General features: G+C 41.5%; 1 protein-coding gene across 3 annotated transcripts in view; it reads left to right on the top strand.

Moving 5' to 3' along the window:
* LOC126213059 (dynamin-like 120 kDa protein, mitochondrial) overlaps window positions 1–25,680 on the top strand; it is a 228,132-nt gene that overhangs the window by 77,700 nt on the left and 124,752 nt on the right. For 2 of the 3 annotated variants that reach the window (XM_049940633.1, XM_049940632.1), the window contains 2 exons: window positions 2,638–2,703; window positions 11,988–12,148. In XM_049940633.1, the coding sequence (XP_049796590.1) occupies window positions 2,638–2,703; window positions 11,988–12,148 (227 nt within the window). The remainder of the gene's footprint in view (window positions 1–2,637; window positions 2,704–11,987; window positions 12,149–25,680) is intronic. The other variant, XM_049940634.1, reaches the window with a different exon arrangement.

The raw sequence follows: 25,680 nt of genomic DNA, 5'->3' as shown, positions 1-25,680 counted from the left end.
GAATTCTGCGTCTTTAGGTAAGAATTCTGAAAGTGATTTCTTGTCCTTTGGACACACTGTACATTACCTTAGTGTTTTTCATATTGTATTCAGGGGGTTTGAGTATTACGGCTACAAACAAAAGGGGTGATTAGATGACTATAAATAATCCTAATAAACATAGATCCAGAAATAAGCGATTACCCTGCTACGACGTTTCCACAAGTGCACTTCACACGAAACAACCATTTCGATGATGTTCCAGATATTATGAAATTTTGTCACTATTACAAATATTTTTAACATCGTCTGGATTAGACATGGAAATCGTACCTATTGGTGGTGTGTGAAAATTTGTGCCGGATCTGGAGTCGAACCTGAATTTTCCGCTCATCACGAGCGGTTATCTTAAGCATCACATCTCTCTGTGCACGCTACGAGGACCGATCCGAACTTCCGTATGTCACAGCATCTAGTCCACGGTGCCCGCATCTTACCTGGATTCCCGCAGAAGGGTTAATGAGCCATACGTTTTCAATGTTACTATTATATGTATTGCTATCTAGACTGTAATTATTATTACAGTGTCTGTTCCTTCAGACATGTATTGATATTTGAAGGAACAGAGATTGATGACGATCTGCAAGTGTCGTAATATGAAATTTTGTCGTAGCTGTAAATATTTTTGACATCGGCTGTGTTGCCACAGCTACAGATTGTCACCATTGTTTGTTCCTTCAGATGTGCATGCAGGTCTGAAGGAACAGACATTCTGATAATAAATATTACAGCCTACATGAGCAGTAAGATGCTAATACTAATGTTGAACACATTTGCCTCATTAACCCTGGTTGCGAAAGTCCAAGTAACCTGTGAGCGATGGGGACATAGGCACTGCATTCGGGAGTTCAGATTGGTCCTGGAAATGTCCACAGGTAGCGGAGACAGTTAAGGCGACCACTCGCGATAAGCGGAGAGTCAGAGTTTGAGTCCCGGTCTGGCACGGTTTCCGTGCCTGATACAGCTGATTTAAAAAATATTCACAACTGCGACAAAATTTTGTAATTTTACTACAGCTGGAAATCGTTACTGACGTCTATTCCTTCCGACATGCGTGCATGCTTGTTCCTAATGGTACAAAGATGCTCGTTTGGTACTCGCATGACAGTACAGTGGCACCCTTTCGTGTGGTAATATGTAGCGTGAATCGTCAATACGTATATTGGTCGTGACTCCCTAGTATCGTGGCCTCCCATCTCTGTCAGCTCGACCCCGTTGGCTTTTTTTGTGTGGGGATTTGTAACAGCTTTCCTGTACTCCAGACCTGTTCCTAGTTCCAGTGAACTCTATTGTTACTGAATTTGGAACGTTTCTGCGATTTTTTAATATACTGGCATTGATTAGGAGATGGGCTGAAGCCTGCCTTCACATTATTGGTGGCCGTTAATGCTTTTATCCATAAGTGCATGTCTGCAGTTTGGGTCCTTGGGGACTCTTACACTCACCTATAATATCGTACTGGAGAAATCATTGGTTTCCGGATGGAATATTTTGTGGCTTATTTTCATTCCAGAGGTGATGGGAAATGACTGTTGATACAGTCCAGTAGTCAATCTGCAATTCTTGTATTTTACTGGATTTTCCATTTTTTCTGTTGGCCACTGTACAATATCAGTGCTGCAAGGGTCCCGCTACATAGTGCCCTTGAACCGTGAACCAGTTTCTCCGCCATGGACTTCGATCCACTGCATCGATGATGTTGGAAGACACTTGGTGAAATAACACACCCAGAAAAGTTGACCCGTATCAATTTCCTGTAACATATAATCCTAAGTTCTTCTAATTGATTGGCTACACAGGCATTAAATTCCACCCAGATGTTTGGACGAGTGCATCTCATAATGGACTCTGAACAATTTTTACAATAAAATCAGAACATCTGTTGTCTTTTTTGTGACAATTTCTTTGACGTTGTGGATGTCACTTGCCCTCTGTGCCCTTCACTCGTGGCCCCGTGGAGCAAACGACTCCACCCAGCAAGTAGAAGGACCATTCCGCAACCTTAACGTCCCGTAGCACAGGTTCAGCACAGCTGTGATCTGCAAAATCAGTCAAAAACTTCCTGAAAGTTGGGTGCTTCTTACATCCTACCTACTTTAACCCACGAACTTCTTTTGTCGGTCAACGGAGATCGAAGATGCGGAACATCTCATTCTACAAATGACATGTTACACCTCACAGACCTATGATTATTAGGATTGTTCTCTGCTTGTCCCTTTCATTTGTACCTCAAATAGTCAAACACCCCTTATCCCTTATATTCTCCCAGTTCCTTTATACCCTGTGTAGCTGGGGTTGTTACTGTGGGCATTCAACAATGGTACCTAGGCAGACTCACTCCACAGTACAGTATGGTGCAGTTTAAAAGGATTTTTTGGATTGGTGTACTTAACTGAAATGTATTCCATTTTCCTTGCATGTGGCATGTGCATCTGACATTATTTGGTTTTTGTATTTTCATTTGGCATTTTTTATCCTTATGTTGCATCTATTTGCATTTGAGTTTTTAACCAAACAAAAAGTTAAGAAAAATTGTTAAAAAATTCTTCCATTGCCATTTGTACTTGACATTTGTCCTTTTCTCAATTTTCTTTTTAGAGGCAAAACCAGATTTGAAACTGAATGCTGCAGATCCGAAATACGACGAGGCAAGGAAGAGGCAGGGTAAGTCGGGATAGCTTTTTAGTCCACTGAGAAGCTAAGGAAAAGCAGGCAGTGCTCTGGAGTTCTGTAGTGTACTGGCCATGCCCTTTGTGATTGTCATTACTGATTACTTTATATTTATTGTGGACAACTATAAAACTCCTCATTAAAGTTAAAAATTTGACAGATTTTGAGCAAAGAACCCAAGCACTTCATGGCAAATGAAATTTGGCTTGCTGTTATTGTTCAGCAGTCAGTAGGAAAACAGCATGGAAAAGTTTCAACCAAACTTAGTAAATATACAGTTTACTACCGAGGAAAAGAATACTGTGTGCATGACACACATAGAAACACCAGGATGGGGGTGAGAAAATAGTGACATGTCTAATCCCATTCAATATATATTCAAAAATTTATGATTGTAAATCACAAGTACAAATTGCCTAAATAAAATTAAACATTCATTAAACTGTACTTTTTCATATAACATATATATGCGTCGAAGTGAGCGTCACTAAATTATATGCAGACATTGCCGTAGCAATGGCGCTCACAATCTAGTTTCATTACATCTGATTCTGTATCATTATTAGAGGCCAAACTGAGAGCTTTAGAAAGCATTCTAAGGAAGTGTAATTCTTCCACAGTGATGCTTTATTTTAAAATCCTTAATTGACACTTTTTTAACTGTTGTTTGGTTTAACAATCAATAGACTCCAGTGGGAGTTGGACGAAATCCTTAGTGATTGAAATTCTACCACAAGGAACTCTTCAATAATCAACAGTAAGGAAATGTAATTGAAACCAAATATTTATTGCAGTGTAAAAACACAAACAGTGATGACAAATAATTCTTAATTCCTGAAACCAAATATTTATTGCAGTGTAAAAACACAAACAGTGATGACAAATAATTCTTAATTCCTGTGTTATTTATGTCCTCTTAAAAGTGGACATAAAATATACTACCTGTAAAGTGTTGGAAAAGCTCAATTCCACATTTTTTACTTTCATCTGCTTTGATCCCAGTTCCTTATCAAGAACTATCCTTCAATGATTCACATGCCTGTGGACCTGCTGAAATCTTGTATATCTGCAAAAGGAAAAGAATGCTAAAGTCACATATAGAATGTAAACGACTTAACATAAATCTTTAAAAAAATCTCTCTTGGTAGTCAAGTGATTAAATACCTGTAGGCTAATAGCAGAGTGAGGCATTTAAGTTGTAAACAGGTCTTCATATTCTCTTATAGAGTAAAACATTTGAAAAGACTAGAGGCATCTATTTATGTCTATAACGTTGTCAAAAATTGAGTGGTCACCATGTACCTCCTGGGGGGGATGACTGAGGTCAAAGTCTTGCCTAATCATATGTAGTGTAAGAGCTTATGTTTGTGACATATTTGGTCTGAGACGCAGACTGGGCTAGCCGAGATAGTGCCAAAAAGGGAGTATTAAAATTGGGTGATCCTGCATGCAGTAAGGTAGTTTTTTGACAGATGGTGGAGAAAATGGTGAAGAGAGATACCTAATTACAGTTTGAAAGGTGTGTGATTAGTAGAAACTGTAAGAGAAGAGGAGGTAAGAAGGAAATAGTAAGAAAAAAAAGTGACAAGTATAAAGGAGATTTGAAGTGTGTGTAGATGATTAGTTTTCGTGAGCAGAACAGAGAAAAATGGTAAAATGTGAAACCAGAAAAAAAGGACCAAATAAGGGAGTGAATGTAGAGAATGGAAAGTGGGAGGGAGCAGATTATTAAAATAAAAAACATAGGATTTGTAAAGTGGTAGTGACAGTTAGTTATTGTCAACAGAAGAAAGGAAAATTACAAAAGTATATGAGGTTAATACCTAAGTGCAGCATAATGTAGGTAGAGGTGATTAGTTTTATTGATAGCTGAAGAAAATGGTTAAGGGAATAAATATTGTCAGAGAGAGATGCGAAAGAATAGACTAGGAAAAACAGGGTGATATGGATTGGCCAGGAGCTAAACAGAAATGTTATTAATGGAAGAGATTTGTGCATGGAGGGCTAACAACACATGATAACATGAGGCAGCAATATGGACGTTTGAGATTGTGCAGCAGGTATTTGTTAAATTTGTAATTGTTTTATCAACTGGCACAATCACTTAATTTTGGCAAAATAAAAAATGAAAATACGTAACAGCTAAACTACTAATGTAGGAAATAGTGTGATAATGTAAGATACAGAAAAAAGTGGCCGAACACTCACAAAGCCACCGATGGAACCGTATTGGTAATGAATATGTTTGTGAAGTGTATCATATAAAGGACAAACTTGAACTGTTTAGATGAGAAATATTTTCTAAATATTCTGCTCTGAATGTCCTGTGATTCCCTTTGGCTCGTTACAGAGTAACATAGTTATGTTTTATTGGATTTGTTACCCAGTAACCTTTTTCTGTGGAAATATCTTCACAACAGTGAAAAGCCTGTAAAATGCAATGACAGGAGGATGCACTCTGTCGAAGGTGTCTCGAAAGGTACTGTGCCGAAGTTGTCATCACTGTGGAAGCAGCTCAGCATAGTGTCCTTATGTTGCCCTTCAGTTGCTTTCGGTGTACACGTACACCGAGTACGTATCAGCTGAGACTCCGGCAGTACGTCTGTCCACACTAGCGTGTGTCGTGACTGACACTGCTGGAAAAACACGACCGAGCAGAACTGAAGTGTAAAGTGGTCATTACTGTGCAAGTACCATTAGTAAATGGATCAAGTTTAGAAACAAACTAGACACAAAGATTGTGCTGTTGGCATTTGTACTGTTGTGGCAAATATTTTCAGTGTAATATACGCACAGAAATAAAGTGGGGTAATGAAAGGGAACAGGGTGGGCAAAACATACCAAATTCTTGATATGGGTTTCTTCATAAAATAGTACTTAATAATTAGTCTCCTAATATTAATCTTTCATAAAATTACTTTAGACCACAGTAATAAACTATTAATGTATACTTGCGTACAGAGTTGTTTATTCAGCAGGTGCTAGGCTCACACTAACACTGTCACAATAGTAATATACACTGAGCTGACAAAAGTCATCGGATAGTGATATACACGTATACATATGGTGGTAGAATCACATTCAAGAGATATAAAAGAGTACTTCATTGACGGAGCTGTCATTTGTACTCGTGTGTTTCGTGTAATAAAAAAAAATAAAAAAAAAAAAATCCACTGTGATTGTGGCCACACGAATTGAATTAACAGGTCTTAAACACGGAATGGTAGTTGGAGCTAGGCGCATGGCACATTCCATTTTCTAAATCATTAGGGAATGCAATATTCCAACATCCACAGTGTCAAAAAAGTGCTAAGAATACCAAATTTCAGGCATTACCTCTCACTACGTATGACGCAGTGGCAGACTGCCGTCACTCGATGACCGAGAGCAGCGGCATTTGTGTAGAGGAGCGACACTGCACGAAACGACCACAGAAATCGGTGTGTGACGTACGACGAACACGTCCGTTCGTACAGTGCAGTGAAATTTGGCACCGACGGGCTACGGCAGCAGACGACTGACGTGAGTGCTTTTGCCGACAACGTAACGTCAGCTGCAGTGCCTCTCTCGGGCTTGTGACTGTATCGGTTGGACCCTAGAAAACTGGAAAAGCGTGGCCCGGTCAGACGAGTCCCGATTTCAGTTGTAAGAACAGACAGTAGAGTTGGAGTATGGTGCAGACCGCTCAAAACCGTGGACCCGAGTTGTCAGCAAGACACTCTGCAAGCTGGTGGTGGATCCGTAATGGTGTGGGCTGTGTTTACGTGGAACGGATTGGGTCCTGTGGTCCAATTGGACCGATCTGTGACTGGAAACGGTTAGGTTCAACTTCTCGGAGACCATTTGCAGTCGTTTGCGGACTTCACGTATGCAACCGACGGGGGAATTTTTATAGATGACGGTGCGCAATGTCACTGTGCCACTGTTGTTCACAATTTGTTTGAAGAACATTTTGGACAATTCGAGAAAATGATTTGGCCATCCAGATTGTCCAACACGAATCCCGTGGAACATTTGCGGGATATGATTGAGAGGTCAGCTCGTGCACAAAATCCAGCACCGGCAACACTTTCGCAGCTGCGGATGGCCGTACAGGCGGCGTGGCTCAGTATTTCTCGGGGACTTCTGACTTTTGAGTCGGTGTCGTGTCGAGTTGCTGCGCTACACCGGGCAAAAGGAGGTCCGATACAGTATTTGGAGGTATCTGATGAGTTTTGTTATCTCAGTGTACATTATTATTTTGCTTCTTTGTCGGCACCACTATCAGTGCAAGATTCTGATCTCCTACTACGCAGTCTGTGCTGTGTCGGTAGCTCCGTGTGGGACCTGCTGTCGTGTACTGACGGTAGTGATGTCTGCTGCCGAACTCCGTCCGGAGAGTATCTCGAATAAATAATAAAATACGAAACAGTCTTCAGAATGATGTAACTCTTCAGGCTTTTCCGGCAAGATCTTGACACGTGGAATAATCGGGTCTACTGCCGGATGTTTGTGTCGCTCTGGTACAATATTTTGGCCACGTAACTCGTTGCCTTCTTCGGGTGCTACCTGAGACTGCTGTATTGGAGGATTTTGTCCACTATTTATGCTCAGAGGGCACTGGGCGCTCTGTTTGCCGTCCGCACCCGCCTGGTGCCGCTTGTAATATGTTCTCTCTTCCCCGGTGCTCCCTCAGACGTCCGCGCCCAACTTGGTCGCCATCTGGACACAAATACTGGACGAGATTCTCCAATACGGCAGTCTCGGGTAGCACCTGAAGAAGGCAACGAGTTATGTGGCCAAAATATTGTACCAGAGCGACACAAACATCCGATTATTTCACATGTCAGTCTTCAGAATGTTTGCAACTTTATTTACTGTTTGCAGCCTTGTCTAAACTAGCTACAAACATTTTCACTTACGCATTCGCATCTTATGCTACCCTGAACTGCCGGCAAGAACTTCACTTTTTGTATTTCCCTCAGGAGCTACACAAACAAGTGAAGGGGATGGATTAATGATGTATGGTGGTGCATGAAAAATATTTCCTGTTGAAATCAGACAAAGAAAAAGATGTAGGCATTGTTGGTGGACAATATCATATTAGAGAAGACACGGTGAGAACAAAGTGCAGTAAGAGCTGAATTAGGAGAACAGCTCCGATTTTGAAATTCTAATGAATGTGATAAGCCTAGTTGTTCCCAAGAAAGACACAAATTTCAGTAAAACAGTTGCTGTGAAGTGAAGACTCTTTAGGTTTTGTCAACAGGAGATTCCTATCAAAGCTTTGCATATTTGTTCCATATCTCAAAACCAGCCAAATCTCAAGTAGTTGCTGTAATTTGTGTAGCTTTGGTTGAAGAATTGAAAGATTATGTAAAGGTAATTCAGTTACGTTAATAGTAGTGAAACACATATTTTGTTGACCACAGATCTGTACTTATATTAAAATCACACAGATGCTCATCTTCAACAAATGCTACTGCTTTAATTTAATTGTCACTGGCAGTTCCAACAAATGTGACAGGGTAATCTGCTTCATTTTAGTGCTTTTATAATTAGTTCAATGTATGTTTCAGAGGCACTCTCCTGCTTCACAATGTGTGACAAGTTCAAATATCTGGTTCCTTGTCGATTCCATTTTATAAAACACAACACAGAATGCAACACCACGTGACACAACAAATCCTGTAACATTCCACTAAGTAGGACAGAGCATAAACAGACAGTAGTGCCATATAACGTTTTTGGTAGTTGCAGTGCAGAAACAGTTTCCTTTTATTTGTACTGACGCAGCTGTGGAACATTGTTCTTCCATTTGCACTTGTTACGATCATCAGTAGTCCCATTGTAGCTGCAAACAACATTACAAACATTGCTGCACAACGTACATAAAAACTGGTTAGTTACATGGCTTAATATACGAGGCATTCTGAATAGTAACGTCACTGAATTTTTTATGTGAAAACTCTTACATAAAAGAAACTTTATTAACGTTTTACACCTTTATTCTTCATGTCTACACTACTGGCCATTAAAATTGCTACACCAAGAAGAAATGCAGATAATAAACGGGTATTCATAGGACAAATATATTATACTAGAACTGACATGTGATTACATTTTCACGCAATTTGGGTGCATAGATCCTGAGAAATCAGTACCCAGAACAACCACCTCTGGCCGTAATAACGGCCTTGATACGCCTAGGCATTGTGTCAAACAGAACTTGGATGGCGTGTACAGGTACAGCTACCCATGCAGCTTCAACACGATACCACAGTTCATCAAGAGTAGTGACTGGCGTATTGTGACGAGCCAGTTGCTCAGCCACCATTGACCAGACGGTTTCAGTTGGTGAGATATCTGGAGAATGAGCTGGCCAGGGCAGCGGTCGAACATTTTCTGTATCCAGAAAGGCCCGTGCAGGACCTGCAACATGCGGTCGTGTATTATCCTGCTGAAATGCAGGGTTTTGCAGGGATTGAATGAAGGGTAGACCCATGGGTCGTAACACATCTGAAATGTAACGTCCACTGTTCAAAGTGCTGTCAGTGCAAACAAGAGGTGACCGAGACATGTGACTAAATGGCACTCCATACCATCACTCCGGGTGATATGCCAGTATGGTGATGACGAATACATGCTTTCAATGTGCGTTCACCACGATGTCGCCAAACACGGATGCGACCATCACGATGCTGAAAAACAGAACCTGGATTCATCTGAAAAAATGACGTTCTGCCATTTGTGCACCCAGGTTCGTCGTCGAGTACACCATCGCAGGCGCTCCTGTCTGTGATGCAGCGTCAAGGGTAACCGCAGCCACGGTCTAAGAGCTGATAGTCCGTGCTGCTGTAAACGTCATCGAACTGTTCGTGCAGATGGTTGTTGTCTTGCAAATGTCCCCATCTGTTGACTAAGTGATTGAGACGTGGCTGCACGACCGAGCGAGGTGGCGCAGTGGTTAGACACTGGACTCGCATTCGGGAGGACGACGGTTCAATCCCGCGTCCGGCCATCCTGATTTAGGTTTTCCGTGATTTCCCTAAATCACTCCAGGCAAATGCCGGGATGGTTCCTCTGAAAGGGCACGGCCGACTTCCTTCCCCATCCTTCCCTAATCCGATGAGACCGATGACCACGCTGTCTGGTCTCCTTCCCCAAAACCAACCAACCGTGGCTGCACGATCCGTTACAGCCGTGCGGATAAGGTGCCTGTCATCTCAACTGTTACTGATATGAGGCCATTGGGATCCAGCACAGCGTTCCGTATTACCCTCCTGAACCCACCGATTGCATATTCTGTTAACAGTCATTGGATCTCGACCAACGCGAGCAGCAGTGTCGCAATACGATAAACCGTAGTCGCGATAGGCTGCAATCTGACCTTTATGAAAGTCAGAAACGTGACAGTACACATTTCTGCTGCTTATATAAGGCATCAACAAAGTTTCACCAGGCAATGCCGGTCAACTGCTGTTTGTGTATGAGAAATCGGTTGGAAACTTTCCTCATGTCAGCACGTTGTAGGTGTCACCACCGGCGCCAACCTTGTGTGAATGCTCTGAAAAGGTAATGATTTGCATGTCACAGCATCTTCTTCCTGTCGGTTAAATTTCACATCTGTAGCACTTCATTGTGTAGCAATTTTAATGACCAGTAGTGTATATATTTATTTCTCACAATATAGTCATCCTGGTGCCAAACACAGATACCAGTTTGTTCGTACTGTCACTGTAGAATTTTTGATGTTATTCACGGAGCGACAGTCCGACCTCTGCTTTCACTGCTTCATCGCAATCAAAGTGAAGTTCTCGAAAGTGTTCTTTATTTTTTGGACACAGATGAAAATCGGATGGGGCCCATTCGGCACTGTGCGGACAATGATCGACAGTAGTGAACCCGAGGCATAAGATTGTTGCAGATGTCACTGTGCTCGGGTGTGACATTGTCGTGCTGAAGGAGAGGGTACTCCACGTGTGAATGAAATATTCTGTCGTTGGAAACTCAGTTACAGCATGTCGTTTCTCAGGCACCAACATAAGTTACGTTACACGCTCGGAACCGTCTAGCGGCAGAGGGCCGAAACTTAAGTCACAGAAGCCCGAACGTCGAGCGAGTAATGTGCAGTGTTTGAGTAATGACGATTGAAACAAACGTCTGTATTGTAACCTGACATCATTTATTCAAAACGTGCTAGCCGTCTTGACTCCAAAAAGTGCCACCTTTAGGCCCCGAGCGTCATCAGTGTATGAACCACAATGGCAAATACCAACAGAGTCTTCAAATGGAAACAGTAACTTATTAAGTGAGTTGTGCCAGTGTGTGGAAGCAACATGCTGTCTGACCATTGACGATCTTCTTACTACTACGAAGGTACGGAATCCGGTCGATTCTGGCCCCGCTGCATTCGTTTTTGTCGGTCGCACGTGCTGGCCTAACGTGGTTAATAAGTTCCTGTTTCCGTTTGAAGACTCCTTTGGTCACTGTGGTTTATACGTCGATGGCAGTTTGAGCTCGGGGCCCGAAGGTGGTGCTTTTTGCCGTCAAAACTGGTAGTACGTTTTGAATAAATGATGTTGGATTACAGTACAGCTGTTGGCTTTAATTATCATCATTCAGGTACTTCGTGTCCAGCTGCTGTCCCACTGTCCCCAATTAATTATCAGAGTAATATGTACGTCATATATCTCAACCGATACTGAGAACAGAACAAAGGTTCGGAGGCATTACTATTCGGCATGCACTTGTACATAGAAATTGTGCACTTATATACTATTTAAACATCATAACCATTATCATTACGTACCTGTGACACTTACTGCCAAAAACCACAAATTAAATTCAGAAAACTTCTGTACCCTCACAGTAAAAAAATGAAATGTGATTACTCTGTTACGAGCTACTGAAACCCACAGGCCCCTTATAAGAAAATTCGTGAAAAAGTATCACAGTAAAAAATCAAATGAAATGCAATTACTCTGTTATGAGCTACAGGAAACCACAGGTCCCGTATACTAAAATTGCTAAAACAATATCACTGAAAAAACTCTGAAATTTTGTTGGTGGAGTGAGAGTTCAACCTGGATTGTCAAGTGATGATGTGATGTGAGATTGTTAGAAAGTCTCAGACTGGAGAGGTTAGTACTGTGGTATTGCGGATAGACTCGTGTATGTGTGTGTGTGTGTGTGTGTGTGTGTGTGTGTGTGAGAGAGAGAGAGAGTTAGATGTAAGTTTGTGGCTACTGTGTGCCCCCACCACGGGTGAGCTGTGAGCCGCAGGGCACGTGCTGCAGAGACGTCGGAGCAGCGCATGGAGCACCTGCAGGACGAGCTGATCCAGGTGCAGCTGCGCTACCAGAAGGAGCTGGAGCGGCTGGAGCGCGAGAACAAGGACCTGCGCCGCCAGATGCTGCTGCGCGCCAGCGCGGGGCAGCTGCCCGCCAAGAAGATCAAGGTACCGGGGCCGGCAATACGGAGGGTTTACAAATGGCCGCTAGGCGGTACTGTCTAGACTTGTCGATGTTATTGTTTTTAAATTTGTCATTTATTTTTCTTAAAACACTGGCAACACAGAAATTGGTTGAGTGATTAATGAAACAGTGCGGCAAAGCAATGAAAAGAAACAGAAAGTGTGATATGTTAGAGATAAATTTTGATTTGAGAAATAAGTTTGACTGTTTATGCATGTGTTTGCCAACCAGTAGCCAGCTGTTTCTGGGAGTACTGTGTATAACATTGGTATACACTGAAGAACCAAAGAAACTGGTACACCTACCTAATATCGTGTAGGGCCCCCGCGAGCACGCAGAAGTGCCGCAACACGATGTGGCGTGGACTTGACTAATGTCTCGAGGGAATTGAGGCTGTGAATCCTGCAGGGCTGTCCGTAAATGCGTAAGAGTATGAGAGGATAGCGATCTCTTCTGAACGCTATGTTGTGAGGCATCCCAAATATGCTCAATAATGTTAATGTCTGAGGAGTTTGGTGGCCAGCGGAAGTGTTCAAACTCAGAAGAGTGTTCCCTTAACCACTCCGTAGCAATTCTGGACGTGTGGGATGTCACAATGTCCTGCTGGAAGTGCCCGAGTCTGTCAGGATGCACAATGGACACGAATGGATGCAGGCGATTGGACAGGAGTTTACGTAAGTGTCATCTGTAAGAGTGGTATCTGGACATACCAGGGGCCCCATATCACTCCAACTGCAAATGCCCCACACCATTACAGAGCCTCTACCAACTTGAACAGGCTGCTCCTGCCTTGCAGGGTCCGTGGATTCACGAGATTGTTTCCATACCCTTACACGTCCATCCGCTCGATACAATTTGAAACGAGACTCGTCCGACCGGGCAACGTGTTTCCAGTCATCGACAGTCCGATGTCGGTGTGTCATCGGGGGTCCACGAGTGGGCCTTCGACTCCAAAAGCCCGTATTGATGATGTTTCATTGAGTGGTTCACACACTGACACTTGTTGATGGCCTAGCTTTGAAATCTGCAGCAATTTGCAGAAGGGTTGCACTTCTGTCACGTTGAACAATTCTCTTCAGTCATTGTTCATGGCATTCTTACAGGATCTTTTTCTGGCTGCAGCGATGTCAGAGATTTGATATTTTACCGGATTCCTGATATTCACAGTACACTCGTGAAATGGACATACAGGAAAATCTCCACTTCATTGCTACCTCAGAAATGCTGTTTCCCATCGCTTGTGCGCCGACTATAACACCACATTCGAGCTCACTTGTGTCTTGGTAATCTGCCATTGTAGCCGCAGTAACCGATCTAACAACTGCAGCAGACTCTTGTTGTCTTGAATAGGCATTGCCGACTGCAGTGCCGTATTCTGTCTGTTCACATCTTTCTGTATTTTAATCTGCATTCCTATACCAGTTTCTTTGGTGCTTCAGTGTATCTGGCAGCCGGAGCAGATTTTGAAGATGTGAAGTTCGTATATCCTGAATTGCACCTCGTATATGGTCCACTAGTGTCATAATACTTCGCAACATAATATGCACGGCCTGACAGCTGCTTTAAAAATGATATTAAATTTGATGATAATTATATCGGTATGCTTGTTTGACAAACCCATGTATGGTAAACAATGAGCAAAACAGAAATGTTTGTGCCTTTACTGTGATGTAGAAATAGTGGCAGGAATGTCTGAGATGGCAGTACATTTTATTTCACATCGAATTTACAGCTGTGAAAAAGATCTGTTTCTGATGTTTTCCACACAATTTTACCATTCTCAGTTAGAGGGTTGTGTAAACTGGTGTAATAAAGTGCTCCAAAAATTCGACCAAGAAAATTTAAGATCTGGGTATGATGTCACAACAGGAGACAAAACTTAGATGTATTTGTCTGAGCAAGAAACAAAGCAAACACAAGTTTTTTGGATCAACTGAAACTAAGAAATACAGTACAATCGCAAAGCTCTCCCAATATTATTGCATGTTTTGGTTACATTGGACATGACGTGACCATTGCTGTAGGGGATCGAAGAACAGGTAACGCTGAATGGTATACTACAATTTGTTTGCCACAAGTTATCAATAAAATTGATGTTGCCAGCTATCACATGACACATTGAAGTATTGAGAGTTTGGTGGAGCAAAACTCAAATTAATGTTAACAGTGGGAAATCCAGTATGGAATAACATCAGTATCGAGAGGATAGATTACTACTCTCCTTTCTCACCACGTAGAGGAGGCATTGAGTCACAGATAGAAAGAGAATGCTAAAAATCTTCAGCTATCGGACTAAATCCTTCATCGGCCATAGAAAACTAATGCACAGACACACAAGTGCAACCTGAAGACTACAGTGAGCCTTTGTGTGTGTGGGCGGGGGGGGGGGGGGGGAGGGGGGGGGGAGAGAGAGAGAGAGAGAGAGAGAGAGAGAGAGAGAGAGAGAGAGAGGGGGGGGGGGGGAGAGAGAGAGAGGGTTGTGCTTGCGTGAATGAGATGAGACCCCCACCTCCCCCCTCCCTCCCCCCCCTCCCGCCCCTCCCCAGAGGACTTTCACTGGAAAAAGAATTTCTTAGGTTGTTTTTGTAAAAACTTGAAAGGGTCCCCTCATACACCGTATATAACTTGTCAATGTTGTTTGTTGTGGGAACATAACTTGCATAGCCCCATTTTGTAAATATCAAAAATTTTTCATAGATTTGAACTTGGCATTCCTTTTGATATATCTATCCACTGAATATTACTGGATAATTCTAAAGACCTATTTGTCTTTTGCTGCTTTCTTACTATATATTGCATGTGGTATGTCCTGAAAGGGTCTTCTTTACTGGTGTATTGTGAAGTGTTGTTTATTTAAATAATTTCACATATTTTTGTTATAATCTATATTTTTTCATACAAGTACTGCTACAGATATGTTTGATAACACAAATACGTTGAGACTGGATAATATTCATCTATTTTTTCATGTAATTCGTGCAGTTGATCAATGGGTGTTGGAATTTCAACACAGAATTTATCAACCATCAGGAACACATCAGAAATTTGTGGCAGTTGAGTTCAAGTTTGCATTCTGTGTGATATTGCTTGCACAACAGATCTACTACCTTTAAAGTGGAAGTAATGATCAGATCTAAACGTGGTTAGTTGAAAATCAAAACTGATCGTTACTAAAAAAAAATATAAATGCCATTGTGGTAGTTAGTACATTCTCTATACTGGAAATATTGTGTGGACATGGATTCCATAGACATGATGTCTTTTTTCTTAAAAAAAGTGTGAGAGAGACTCAGAGAAATAACCTTCCCTTCTGCTGCTGCCAGCTGCTCCAGGCAAAAAGATTGTACTTAACATTTCACACTCATCTGTTGTACCACTTCGGCAAGTTTACTCTTCTTTGAAAGAAAAATTGTATCTGTAATTCACAGTACGTGCTATTTTGCAGAGCATTCACCTCTTCTCATCGATCCTACTAGAAGCTATTTTGTGGGATGACTTTCATCGAATGCTTAACCACTAAATGCCGACAGGTACTTGCGTCAAACTCGGTAAAACATTGTTCCATTAATTAAGTAAAAGCAGGCAGATTTGTAAAAAAACAGTTATCAGTCTGGCAATTTAATGTAGGAGGAAACAAAATGAAACTTCACAAGCTGAGATCGTATGTGACGTCGTTCCAGTGATTGCAACATCGAGTAAAATTTACAAAGAATTTGGCAGTAATAGCCTGCATATCAGTACGACATCGCACCTACTCTTACCGTAATGCGTGCACCGATTCGACGGGGAGTGGTGCACCGAGCCGTCGTATCCTCTCCCGATCCGAGCTGGCCCACAACTGTTGTAACTGGTCCTCGATGTCACGGATACCAGTTCTGTCAGGGACAGATTTGGTGGTCTTGGTGGCCACAGTAGGACCTCAATATCACATAGACAGTTGATAGAGGCACGGGCCATGTCTGGATGAGCATTGTCCTGTTGAAAAATTGCACCACGGTACCGTCACACGAGAGGTAACTGGTGAGGCGCAGAATGTTCCTGACGTACCGCTGTGCCGTCAGAATTCCTTTAATCACTGGCAGCCGTGATCCGAAGTCATATGCGACAGCTCCCCACACCGTGATAGGACAGCTGTAAGTCTCCAAAATATTGGAAGAGTGGAACCAGTCTTCAAGTCAGCACCGTGCTCACTGACGATTGTTGTCCGGAGCAGAGCAGAGCTGCAATTCGTTGTCGAACACAGTGTGACGCATTCGTCATCAGTGCAGGCTTCTCAATTGCAGCACAACTGCAGATGCAGAAATTTCATCTAGATCTACATCTACACTTTTCAAAGCACCGTGAGGTGCACGGCCAAGGGTACATCCCGTTGTACATTTGTGTTGCGGTAAAGAAAGCCACCACGTGGGACAGTAATTTCCTAGTCTGACGGCTGCTGGTCTGTGACCAGTGGTGTGTGACAGTACAGAATGCTGCAGGGAGTCCATTACTTGTTCTTTAGTGACAGATACAGATGTGAAGGAATTGCAAAGTGCTCGGTGCTGAAGGTGATCCTTTCTCATTGAGGTCAGGTCTGGTCACCTGGATTCTTGATGACGAATACTCGTGCTCTCACATTCCTGTGCGGTCCTACAGTGGGTCACTGTCATACTTACATGCCACAAAAACCTGGATATTGTGTGATTCGACCAACCTGTTAAATGGGAACGCACTCTTTTAAAGTGTCGATTACACTGTGTTATGCAAGTACAGGGCATCTCCGTGCCCTCCAGAGTGATAACTCGACATCTAACGCTGTTTGTACCCTTTGTATATCCTACTAGGCCTGGTAATAATATTAAACACAAATAAATCTGATGCACTATGGTGGCTGTTCGACCTGTCTCCGAGAACTGTAACTCTGATCGTGTACGTACGTGCCAGTTCTATGTATGTGTACAAAGTTGCATTGATGTAGGCCCGTGTCTTGTGGGTGCTTCACTTTTTTTTGTCAAGTGGTGTATATGTCCATTTATATGAGCTGTTTGCTTCCCTAAAATTAAGAAGCAAACACCGTAATGCAGTGTGCTAATACGTATAGTTGAAAGCTAATCTGAGGGAACTCTCCACTGATATTGGCATATTATGACCAATTTATTTGTTGGGGATGTATGGTAAAAATTAATTGTGTGTGGGTTGTGTACAGGCACTTTGAGTCAGCAGCAGATGGGTGTTTCCATACAAATTGTGTAGGGATGCATTGATTTGTAAATTCTGAAAAGAAAGTCTTTTTCACCAAATGAAACAGTTGTAAGTCAGTTTAAATCACAAGCCCTAGAAATTTAGAAAAGCTAGATTTTTTTCGACAGCACTGAATACAAAGTTATGAAGAAGCAGCAGATTAAAAGAAGAGAATTAGTTATCTGTCTATACTGAAATCTCTAACATGAAGTCAATACACTATCACAGCAGAACGGGAAAGAAGCCACAGAAATTAAATAACTACCATTGTTCTTAACATTGTTCCACTGGGGTGATCTCCATGGATTGGGTTTCTAAATGAGTTACTACAGTAGTAAGACACATTGGGCTCAATAATTATCAGTTGCCTCCATTTATCATCAGCAGCCATTTCTTACATTGCTAATAATGTCCTTAATCTAATTGTACAGGCCCAAGCAATTATTTTGAACATAAGGCATCTAGGAGTAGAGTTTTCATGTATCTCCTTAGCTTTTGTACCTGAAAGTACTTCTTTATTACTTTCAAATTTTCTCATTACTTTTGTAGTGACGTTAAGTTGTGAAATGACAAATGAAATTAAACTCGATTCTATACATGAAATTTTGCTTGTAGGTTTGATTACAGTTCGTGGCAAAAATCTGCATTTAACATTTGTACAGTCTGCAGATTTCTGAGTTCAGCTCGATTCGAGCCCATATCCGTGTTTAATACAGTTGTCCCTTTGCTCCGAAACATGTCAATGTTCACTGTAAGAAGGGTCATCGTTATGTTGAGGTTGTTAAGCCTGTTTGTCAGTACACAAAAATATGTCGGTTGCATTTCTTTGCAGCACCTGTTTGCCTTACAAGCCGTGCGACTGTGTGTGCTCAGTTGTGTCTCACGTGATGTTTCCCTCTGATTGCAGGCAACCCCGAGCCTCCGCCAATACGCGTGGGTACGTCTCTCGCAGTCGACTTCCTCTTTTTGGCAAGAGAGAGAGGCTGGCGAAGACTGTTGTGTTGCGCTGCTTTCCTATTGCTACCTTTCCCTGTGTACTAAAGGCACGTGCTGTTTTCCTTTACTCTATCCAGTATACCTACTCCGCTTCCCGCTCCTCACCTTTCGCTTTAACGTCGCTGTTCCGGTCCTCGTAATCTGTTTGTGCACCCGAAAAAGTGGAAGTGCTTTTCCTTTATGTTAGGTGTATTTTTACTAGTAATACACCGTCTCCAGTCGCAGTATTTTATCCTCTGTTGAGTTGCAGCTTGTAAATGCTGAAGACTTAAACAGAAAAGTAAAATATTGTTACTGAAAATGGATGTTTACTACTGAAAATATCTCTGACCTAGAAGCTACAGTCAGGGGCAGCAATGATGAGCTGTCCACTAATAACTGCTTTACCTTTGTTGTCGTGTGTAACACTAACTCTCCTTTAGTATATAAATATTGAAAGGAGCGAAAGTAGTAACTGCTGCAAAGTCGAGGTGTTCAGTGGTCGATAGGCACGTAAGCGAGATTCAAATGTTGCTAAGCTTTTGCGTTATGCCCTTCATCATAACTAACAGAATACATGTACAGATGCACTGCTACATTCTAACACTGAACGAGGGAGATTGTATTTCAAAATTTAGATTTTACTCCTTTTAGTTAGCGGTAATCAGAAATTAATCTGCCCCCCCCCCCCCCCGCCCACACCATTTTTATTCTCTCTCTCTCTCTCTCTCTCTCTCTCTTTCTTTTTTTTTTAAATACATAGTTGACCTTTATCATGAATGCAGCAACTGTGTACCACCTTTTATTATCATGTAATATTTGGTGAAAGACAATAATACAGAACAATTTCTACTTTTCTTCAGTAAGTGTATTGGCACTTTTTTCCCACATATTCTTCACAACTGTTACGCTAATGTTTATATAATCATTACTTCAGTCTTCATATTGGAGTCAAGAACACTACAAAGTTTAGAATTCAGGCCCAGAATATACAGTTCTGAATGACTTATCAACTCATTTGTTTTACATGGATTATCGTCATTGTTATGTTTGTCTTCATTTATTCTTGGGAAGATACGCTGCTCCAGAATATACTGAAGTGACAAAAGTTACGGCATAGCGATATGCGTATATACAGGTGGTGGTAGTTTTGTGTACACCAGGAATACCGTATTTACTCGAATCTAAGCCGCTCCTGAAAAATGAGACTCTAAATCAAGGGAAAAAAAAATTTACCGAATCTAAGCTGCACCTGAATTTGAGACTCGAATTTCAAGGTGAGAGAAAAGTTTTAGGCCGCACCTCCAAATCGAAACAAAGTTGGTCCATTGTGATACGAGACATAATTTAGTTCGAATGAATGACGATACAGTTACAGTAGTTTGGTTGGAGTCGTAAGCTTAGCAGTTAAGCTTTACCAGGTAGCCATTGCTATGCGTCAGGCGCTTCGTCCGTATTTATACGGGTACCCTTCCTTTTTCAAGTGCTTCGTCCGGTTTGAATTGATTGCTTATTTGTCTTTGATCTGATAAGTGCCGTTCTCTTTTTTATAGGTGTTTACGTCACTCTAAGCTGAAAATGCATTACTGTATTGTGCCATGCATTGTTAGTCGCTTTCTGATAAAGAGTGTTTACGCCGGCCTGTCGCCGCTCGCCACATTGCTTGCTTTTGTGCACGGTACCGCCGCTTACAATTAAAAAAAAAAAATAAATAAATAAATAAAAATAAAAAAGAGGAATCATCTCATTAGCAAAACAATGGCAAGATACTGCTATTTGTTGTTACTTACACTGCTGCTCTCTTTGATAATGATCGACAAGAACTAAGTAATAGACTGCGTATGATAGAAGATGTTCTGAACGAGAGTTTAGCGAAAATTTTTCTCCGTTTGAAAACCTTTGCAGACGCCTCTTTTAGTACGTTACATTCTGCACCAAAATTAATCATCAAAGATTTAAAAATCTAGTCAATTGCCGTGCTTCACTTCTAACTGTATCACTATTAGGCATAAGAATAATACGAATATAAACATGACATATGTGTATTCTTCCGCGTTTGCTGTTCTCTCTCTCTAGTTTCGTAGTTTATTAGGCAGACAGGATTTAAATGAGATAGCAGGAAACACGAAAGAATACATGGCAAAACTTTTATATTCGTATTATTCTTATGGTGAAGAGAATACTGCATGTGATTCACAATTCATAAAAGTTCCTATTAGCGTCTATCTCTTATCACAGGTAGGAAAAAAATTCAGTTGGCCATATTGACAAACATCCCAAACAGTCTTGCCAGTCGAACTTTCGTAGTACAGTGAAATGCTGCTACATTCGAAGATGAAAAATACGGAGTTTGTATTTCCTTCGTTGGATAATGTATAAAAATGCAGTGGTCGAAACTCGGGGTGGAGAAAAAAAGCTCGTCTTCCACCTTTTTTTTTTATTATGACGCAGAGTTTTTGGTGCCAGTATTTATCTTTGTGCCTGCAAAGCACGCCTGTGTAGCGCTACATATATTCGACGGCAGAAGTTAGTTCTGGCGGCACCTACCAACATTTTTCAGGACTTCCGCTTACTTTGCACTCGATTCCAAGCCGCAGGTGGTTTTTTGGATTACACACACCGGAAAAATTGCGGCTTAGACTCGAGTAAATACCGTAAAAGGACAGTGCATTGGTGGAGATGTCATTTGTACTCAGGTGATTCTTGTGAAAAGGTTTCCAACGTGATTACGGCAACACGACATGAATTAAGACTTTGATCACAGAATGGTACTTGGAGCTAGACGCATGGGACATTCCATTTCTGAAATTGTTAAAGAATTCAATATTGCGAGATCCGCAGTGTCTAGACTGTGCCGAGAATACCAAACTTCGGGCATCACCTCTCACCACTCACAACGCAGTAGCTGACGGCCTTCACTTACTGACTGAGGGCAGCAGTGTTTGTGTAGAGTTGTCAGTGCTAATAGACGGAGTGACGCTGTGCGAAATGACTGCAGAAATCAGTGTGGGACATACGACGATGGTACCCATTCCGACAGTGCAGTGAAATGTGGTGTAAATGGGCTACGAAAGTAGACATCTTACAAGAGTACCTTTGCTAATAGCACGACATCACCTGCAATGCCAGTCCGGCGCTCGAGACGGTGTCTATCGGACCCTAGATGACCGGAAAAAGGTGGCCCGGCCAGACGAGTGTAGGTTTCTGTCGGTAAGAGCTGACAGTAGGTTTCGTGAGTGGCGCAGACCCGAGTTGTCAACAAGGCACTCTGCAATCCATTTGTGGCTCCATAATGATATGTGCCGTGTTTACATGAAATGGCCCGGGTCCTGTGGATGTTCAGTTACATGTAGATCATTTGCAGCCATTCGTGGATGTCGTGTTTCCAAACAGTACAATTTTTATGAACGACAGTGCCCCATATCACCTGGCCACAGTTGTTCACAACTGGTCGGAAGAACATCGTGGACAATTCGAGTGAATGGTTCGGCCACCCAGATCACTCGACACGAAAGCCATCGTATATTTGTGGGTCATAACTGAGAGGTCAATTTCTGTGCGAATTCCTGTACCGAAACACTTTCACAATTACGGACGGCTGTAGAGGCGACGTAGCACAAAATTTCTGCAGAAGACTTCCGACGACTTGTCGAGTCTGCACCGTGTCGAGCTGCTGCAGTACGCTCGGCAAAAGGTGGTCCGCGACAATATTGGTAGGTACCCCTTGGCTTTTGTCACCTCAGTGTGTGGCGAGACAACTTTCGTGGCGTAGTGCTTATCTCTGATGCACGCGTGCTTAACAGGTTGTCTGTTGATTGCCCTGGTGAACCGATCAATCTGTTAGTGAAAACTGTGTCAGAATTGTTCATTAGGTTCTGAGATCGCCCAAAACCCACAAACAGAAAAACGTTTTGGAGGACTTTAATTTACGATATCCGTACACTATCTGAGCAAAAGTATCGGGACACCTGTATGTAATGTGAAGTTGACCACTACATGTCACAAGAGATGGACCTGCCAGTATATAAGGAGACAGCGAGTATTGTGTTGTCAGTAGAGAAGCAGTGATGGCAGAGTATGCCTGTCAGGAGAGTTCACTGGTGTCACATGTCGACGAGTAGTCGGATGTCACCTGAGCGACAAATTTGTCAGGGACATTCGACCCTTCTAAAGCTCCACATGTCGACAGTCAGTGAAGTGGAAATGTGAAGGAATAACCACAACTAAATCGAGACCAGGCAGACCTCTTATACTGACCCTTTAACACATTACTGTGGAGTAAATGCACGTGTGTCAGAAATAACAATGTTGGCAATGAGTCTGCCAATTGTAGATAAAAATCTGTGCCCGAGATTAAAACAAAGCAAGTACAGATAATGTGGTTGATTATTACGGACAACATCCTTTGGAATCCCAGGCCGTGAAGACTGGTAACGATAATTCATCTGAGAAGAGATTAAAACTGTGTGCCGGTCCGAGACTGGAACTCGGGACCTTTGCCTTTCGTGGGCAAGTGTTCTACTGCAAAGGCAAAGGTCCCGAGTTCGGTCCTACACGCAGTTTTAATCTTTCAGGAAGTTTCATATGAGCACACACTCTGCTGCAGAGTGAAAATCACATTCAGTGAAATGAGGGATTTTTGTAATCTGTCGGGCTGGATACCCGCGTCTCGGTTGAGCGAGTAGCCTGCTAATTGTATTTCTATGGGCTCCTTGACCACTGAATCGCAGTAGGATGAGGCTTTGACCGGCATCTCGACCTAACTGTGATAAGTGAATGACCAGTGGAAATATGATATTCGGCCACTGCTGATCTGTTGGGCTGTAGAAGGCAGGTATATCGTGTGTTCGGTGCAGTGTTCTTGTAGAGTGTGTATCGTATGTATTATGTACCTTTTACTACATCTGACACTTTGCTTACAGACAGTGTTATTTCTGATGCATACACGTTTACCCCACTGTATTGTGCCAAGTGATTTAAATTCTGCCAGTGTTCAACCTTGATGACGGCTATATGCTAATCAGTCAAAATGTCAGGACAAGAAAAGTATTAGCATTGGACAGATGTATGTCCAAAACACTTCATTAGTTTCTCCAAGTGATTTACAACTGTTTGTGTAATTAATGAAAAGGCCACTTCAGTGCTCTGTTAAACTTTATGAAATCCAATAACAGTTTTGGCTTTTTTATTAAACCATACATTTATTAAGCCGTACATTTGATAGCTGTATGAATGTATATAATTAGAGTTGGAGAAAACGAGACTTACTTATGTTTATGTACAGATACCATAATACTTTGTCCAAAATATGTCTGCTAAATTTAAAGTCTTGCTTGTCTAATGGTATTGTGAGAATGTGGTCATCTCAAGACTATAATTCATTACATTATAATTATCCTTTGGGTTATGAAGATTTATGTTTTGATGTATTCGAATTTGCACACTGTATAAGTAAAAGGCTAAAAATGGTTTTTCAATAAAAGTGGAACACGGTTTCAGTGGACAGGGCATCCGAATTAAGTGCAAAATTACGCTCTTAGTGTGCAAAAGATGAAGTACGGGAAACTGTAGGGGTTGTTGGTATAGCTTGGATGTTAGCATAGCTTGGACATGTTGTGGACTCTTACAGAGTGTATTTTCAAACATCTTTTCAAACATCTAGATACAGTTAAAATTTACAGAGAAGGGAATTTTAAGTATACATTGCTCATTGAGCTTGTGTACTTCTGGATGTTTTTGGTGGGAGTAAATTTCTATTTCTTCAAAAAGTCTATAAAGTATCATTTATTCATTGTATGAAGGATTACTAGTTTTTTCTGATATGGTGCATTGTATGAAGTGAGTAGCAAAGGAGGATTTATTTCTTGTATTTTTCTTTTTTGTTATGTGTGTTCTTTGTAACACTCTTTAAAGTTCCTTCCTGTTTATCCAACATTCAGAGCAGTAAATTTTATAGATGCTACTGTTTTGGTGTAAGTTTTGTATTATGAAAAAGATAGTTACTCACTGTGTAATGAAGAAACTGTGTTGCAGCAAGCACAGCAAAAAGGCTGCCAAACAAGTTAGCTTTCAGTCAAAAGACCGGACCTACACACTGCCGAAGCCAGGATCTTGTATTATATCAATGTCACATATGAAAAGATGCAATAGGGATTGAGATTTATATGTGATGAATTAAATTATGTTTTTTTAAAAGGATATGAATGAAGAATTTGCAGGAGACTGGGTCATAGAATGGAAATGAAATAAAGTGTTAAGTACACCAGGAGTATAATTCTACACCTGACTTCGATGCTCCCAACCGATGCAACCGTGTTGCACTTTTTAGTAAAAACCATTTTAGCCTCTTACTCCTACAACATGCAAATTCAAATATGTCAAAATATAAATTATTGTAAACCAGAAGACTATAATCTAATGAATTACACAGTCTTGAGACGACTGTATTCTCATGATACCTTTAGAAAAGCAAGGTTTGAAACCTACCAGGCTTGCACTTAAGTCTTTTGTACATTACATGTCTACTGTAAGTTTCATAGTCTTATCTGTATGTAAAAATGTAAGCCTTGTTTTTTCATCTTCAGTTATATATATGTATACATCTGTCAGGTGTATGACAGTTTCAGATCCGCTTGAGAATGGCATAACAGAAAACGGTGAAATTCTACAGAGCAACTGGAGCAGGTTTTTCATTAATTCCCAGTGTTTCTTGTGTGCCTATAGACTACCCAAGTCCAGTTCTGTGATGAGTTGTTGTTACCTTTACTGTGTCCCAGTATTTGTACTTCTCTTCATGCAGATGCACTAATATTGTTGTGTGTGGAATTAAATAACTTGTCTCGTCTCATCTCCGCTACGAGCAGTGTGTAGGCATATATGACCAAATCCTTTCTGTCTTCTTACATCACCTTCAACCTGCCTCCTCTTCTCCCTTATTATTTTAGGACAGTATGTAGACAGCTACTCAATTCATATTTCATGGACAAGTTTTGTCACTCACCCATCACATCTTGGTCTCAGTCCCATCATATTGTAGCTGAGATGCTGTTAATCACAACTGTTTTCTCTGTAGGCCTGTACAAATTATCTCTAGTATACTTATAAGAGTTTCTGCATCTCACTTGAAAATGAAATTGTGTTCCTCTGGACATGGAATTAGTTGCCTCCTGAAAGAGCTTTACTAATGTATCAGTCATTCGTGTGACTCGGGCATTCTTAATATTTCTTAAATAGTTAAACTTGTAGAAAACTGTTTCACATCTGATAGTGCACAAAGGGATATGTGCACAAAGAGATGACTTATTTTGCAGTGCATAAAACA

The sequence above is a fragment of the Schistocerca nitens genome, chromosome 11, assembly GCF_023898315.1.
Source record: "Schistocerca nitens isolate TAMUIC-IGC-003100 chromosome 11, iqSchNite1.1, whole genome shotgun sequence".
Taxonomy (NCBI): Eukaryota; Metazoa; Arthropoda; class Insecta; order Orthoptera; family Acrididae; genus Schistocerca; species Schistocerca nitens.
Note: the sequence above shows the minus strand (reverse complement) of the source record. Positions and strands in the feature narration are given on the sequence as shown.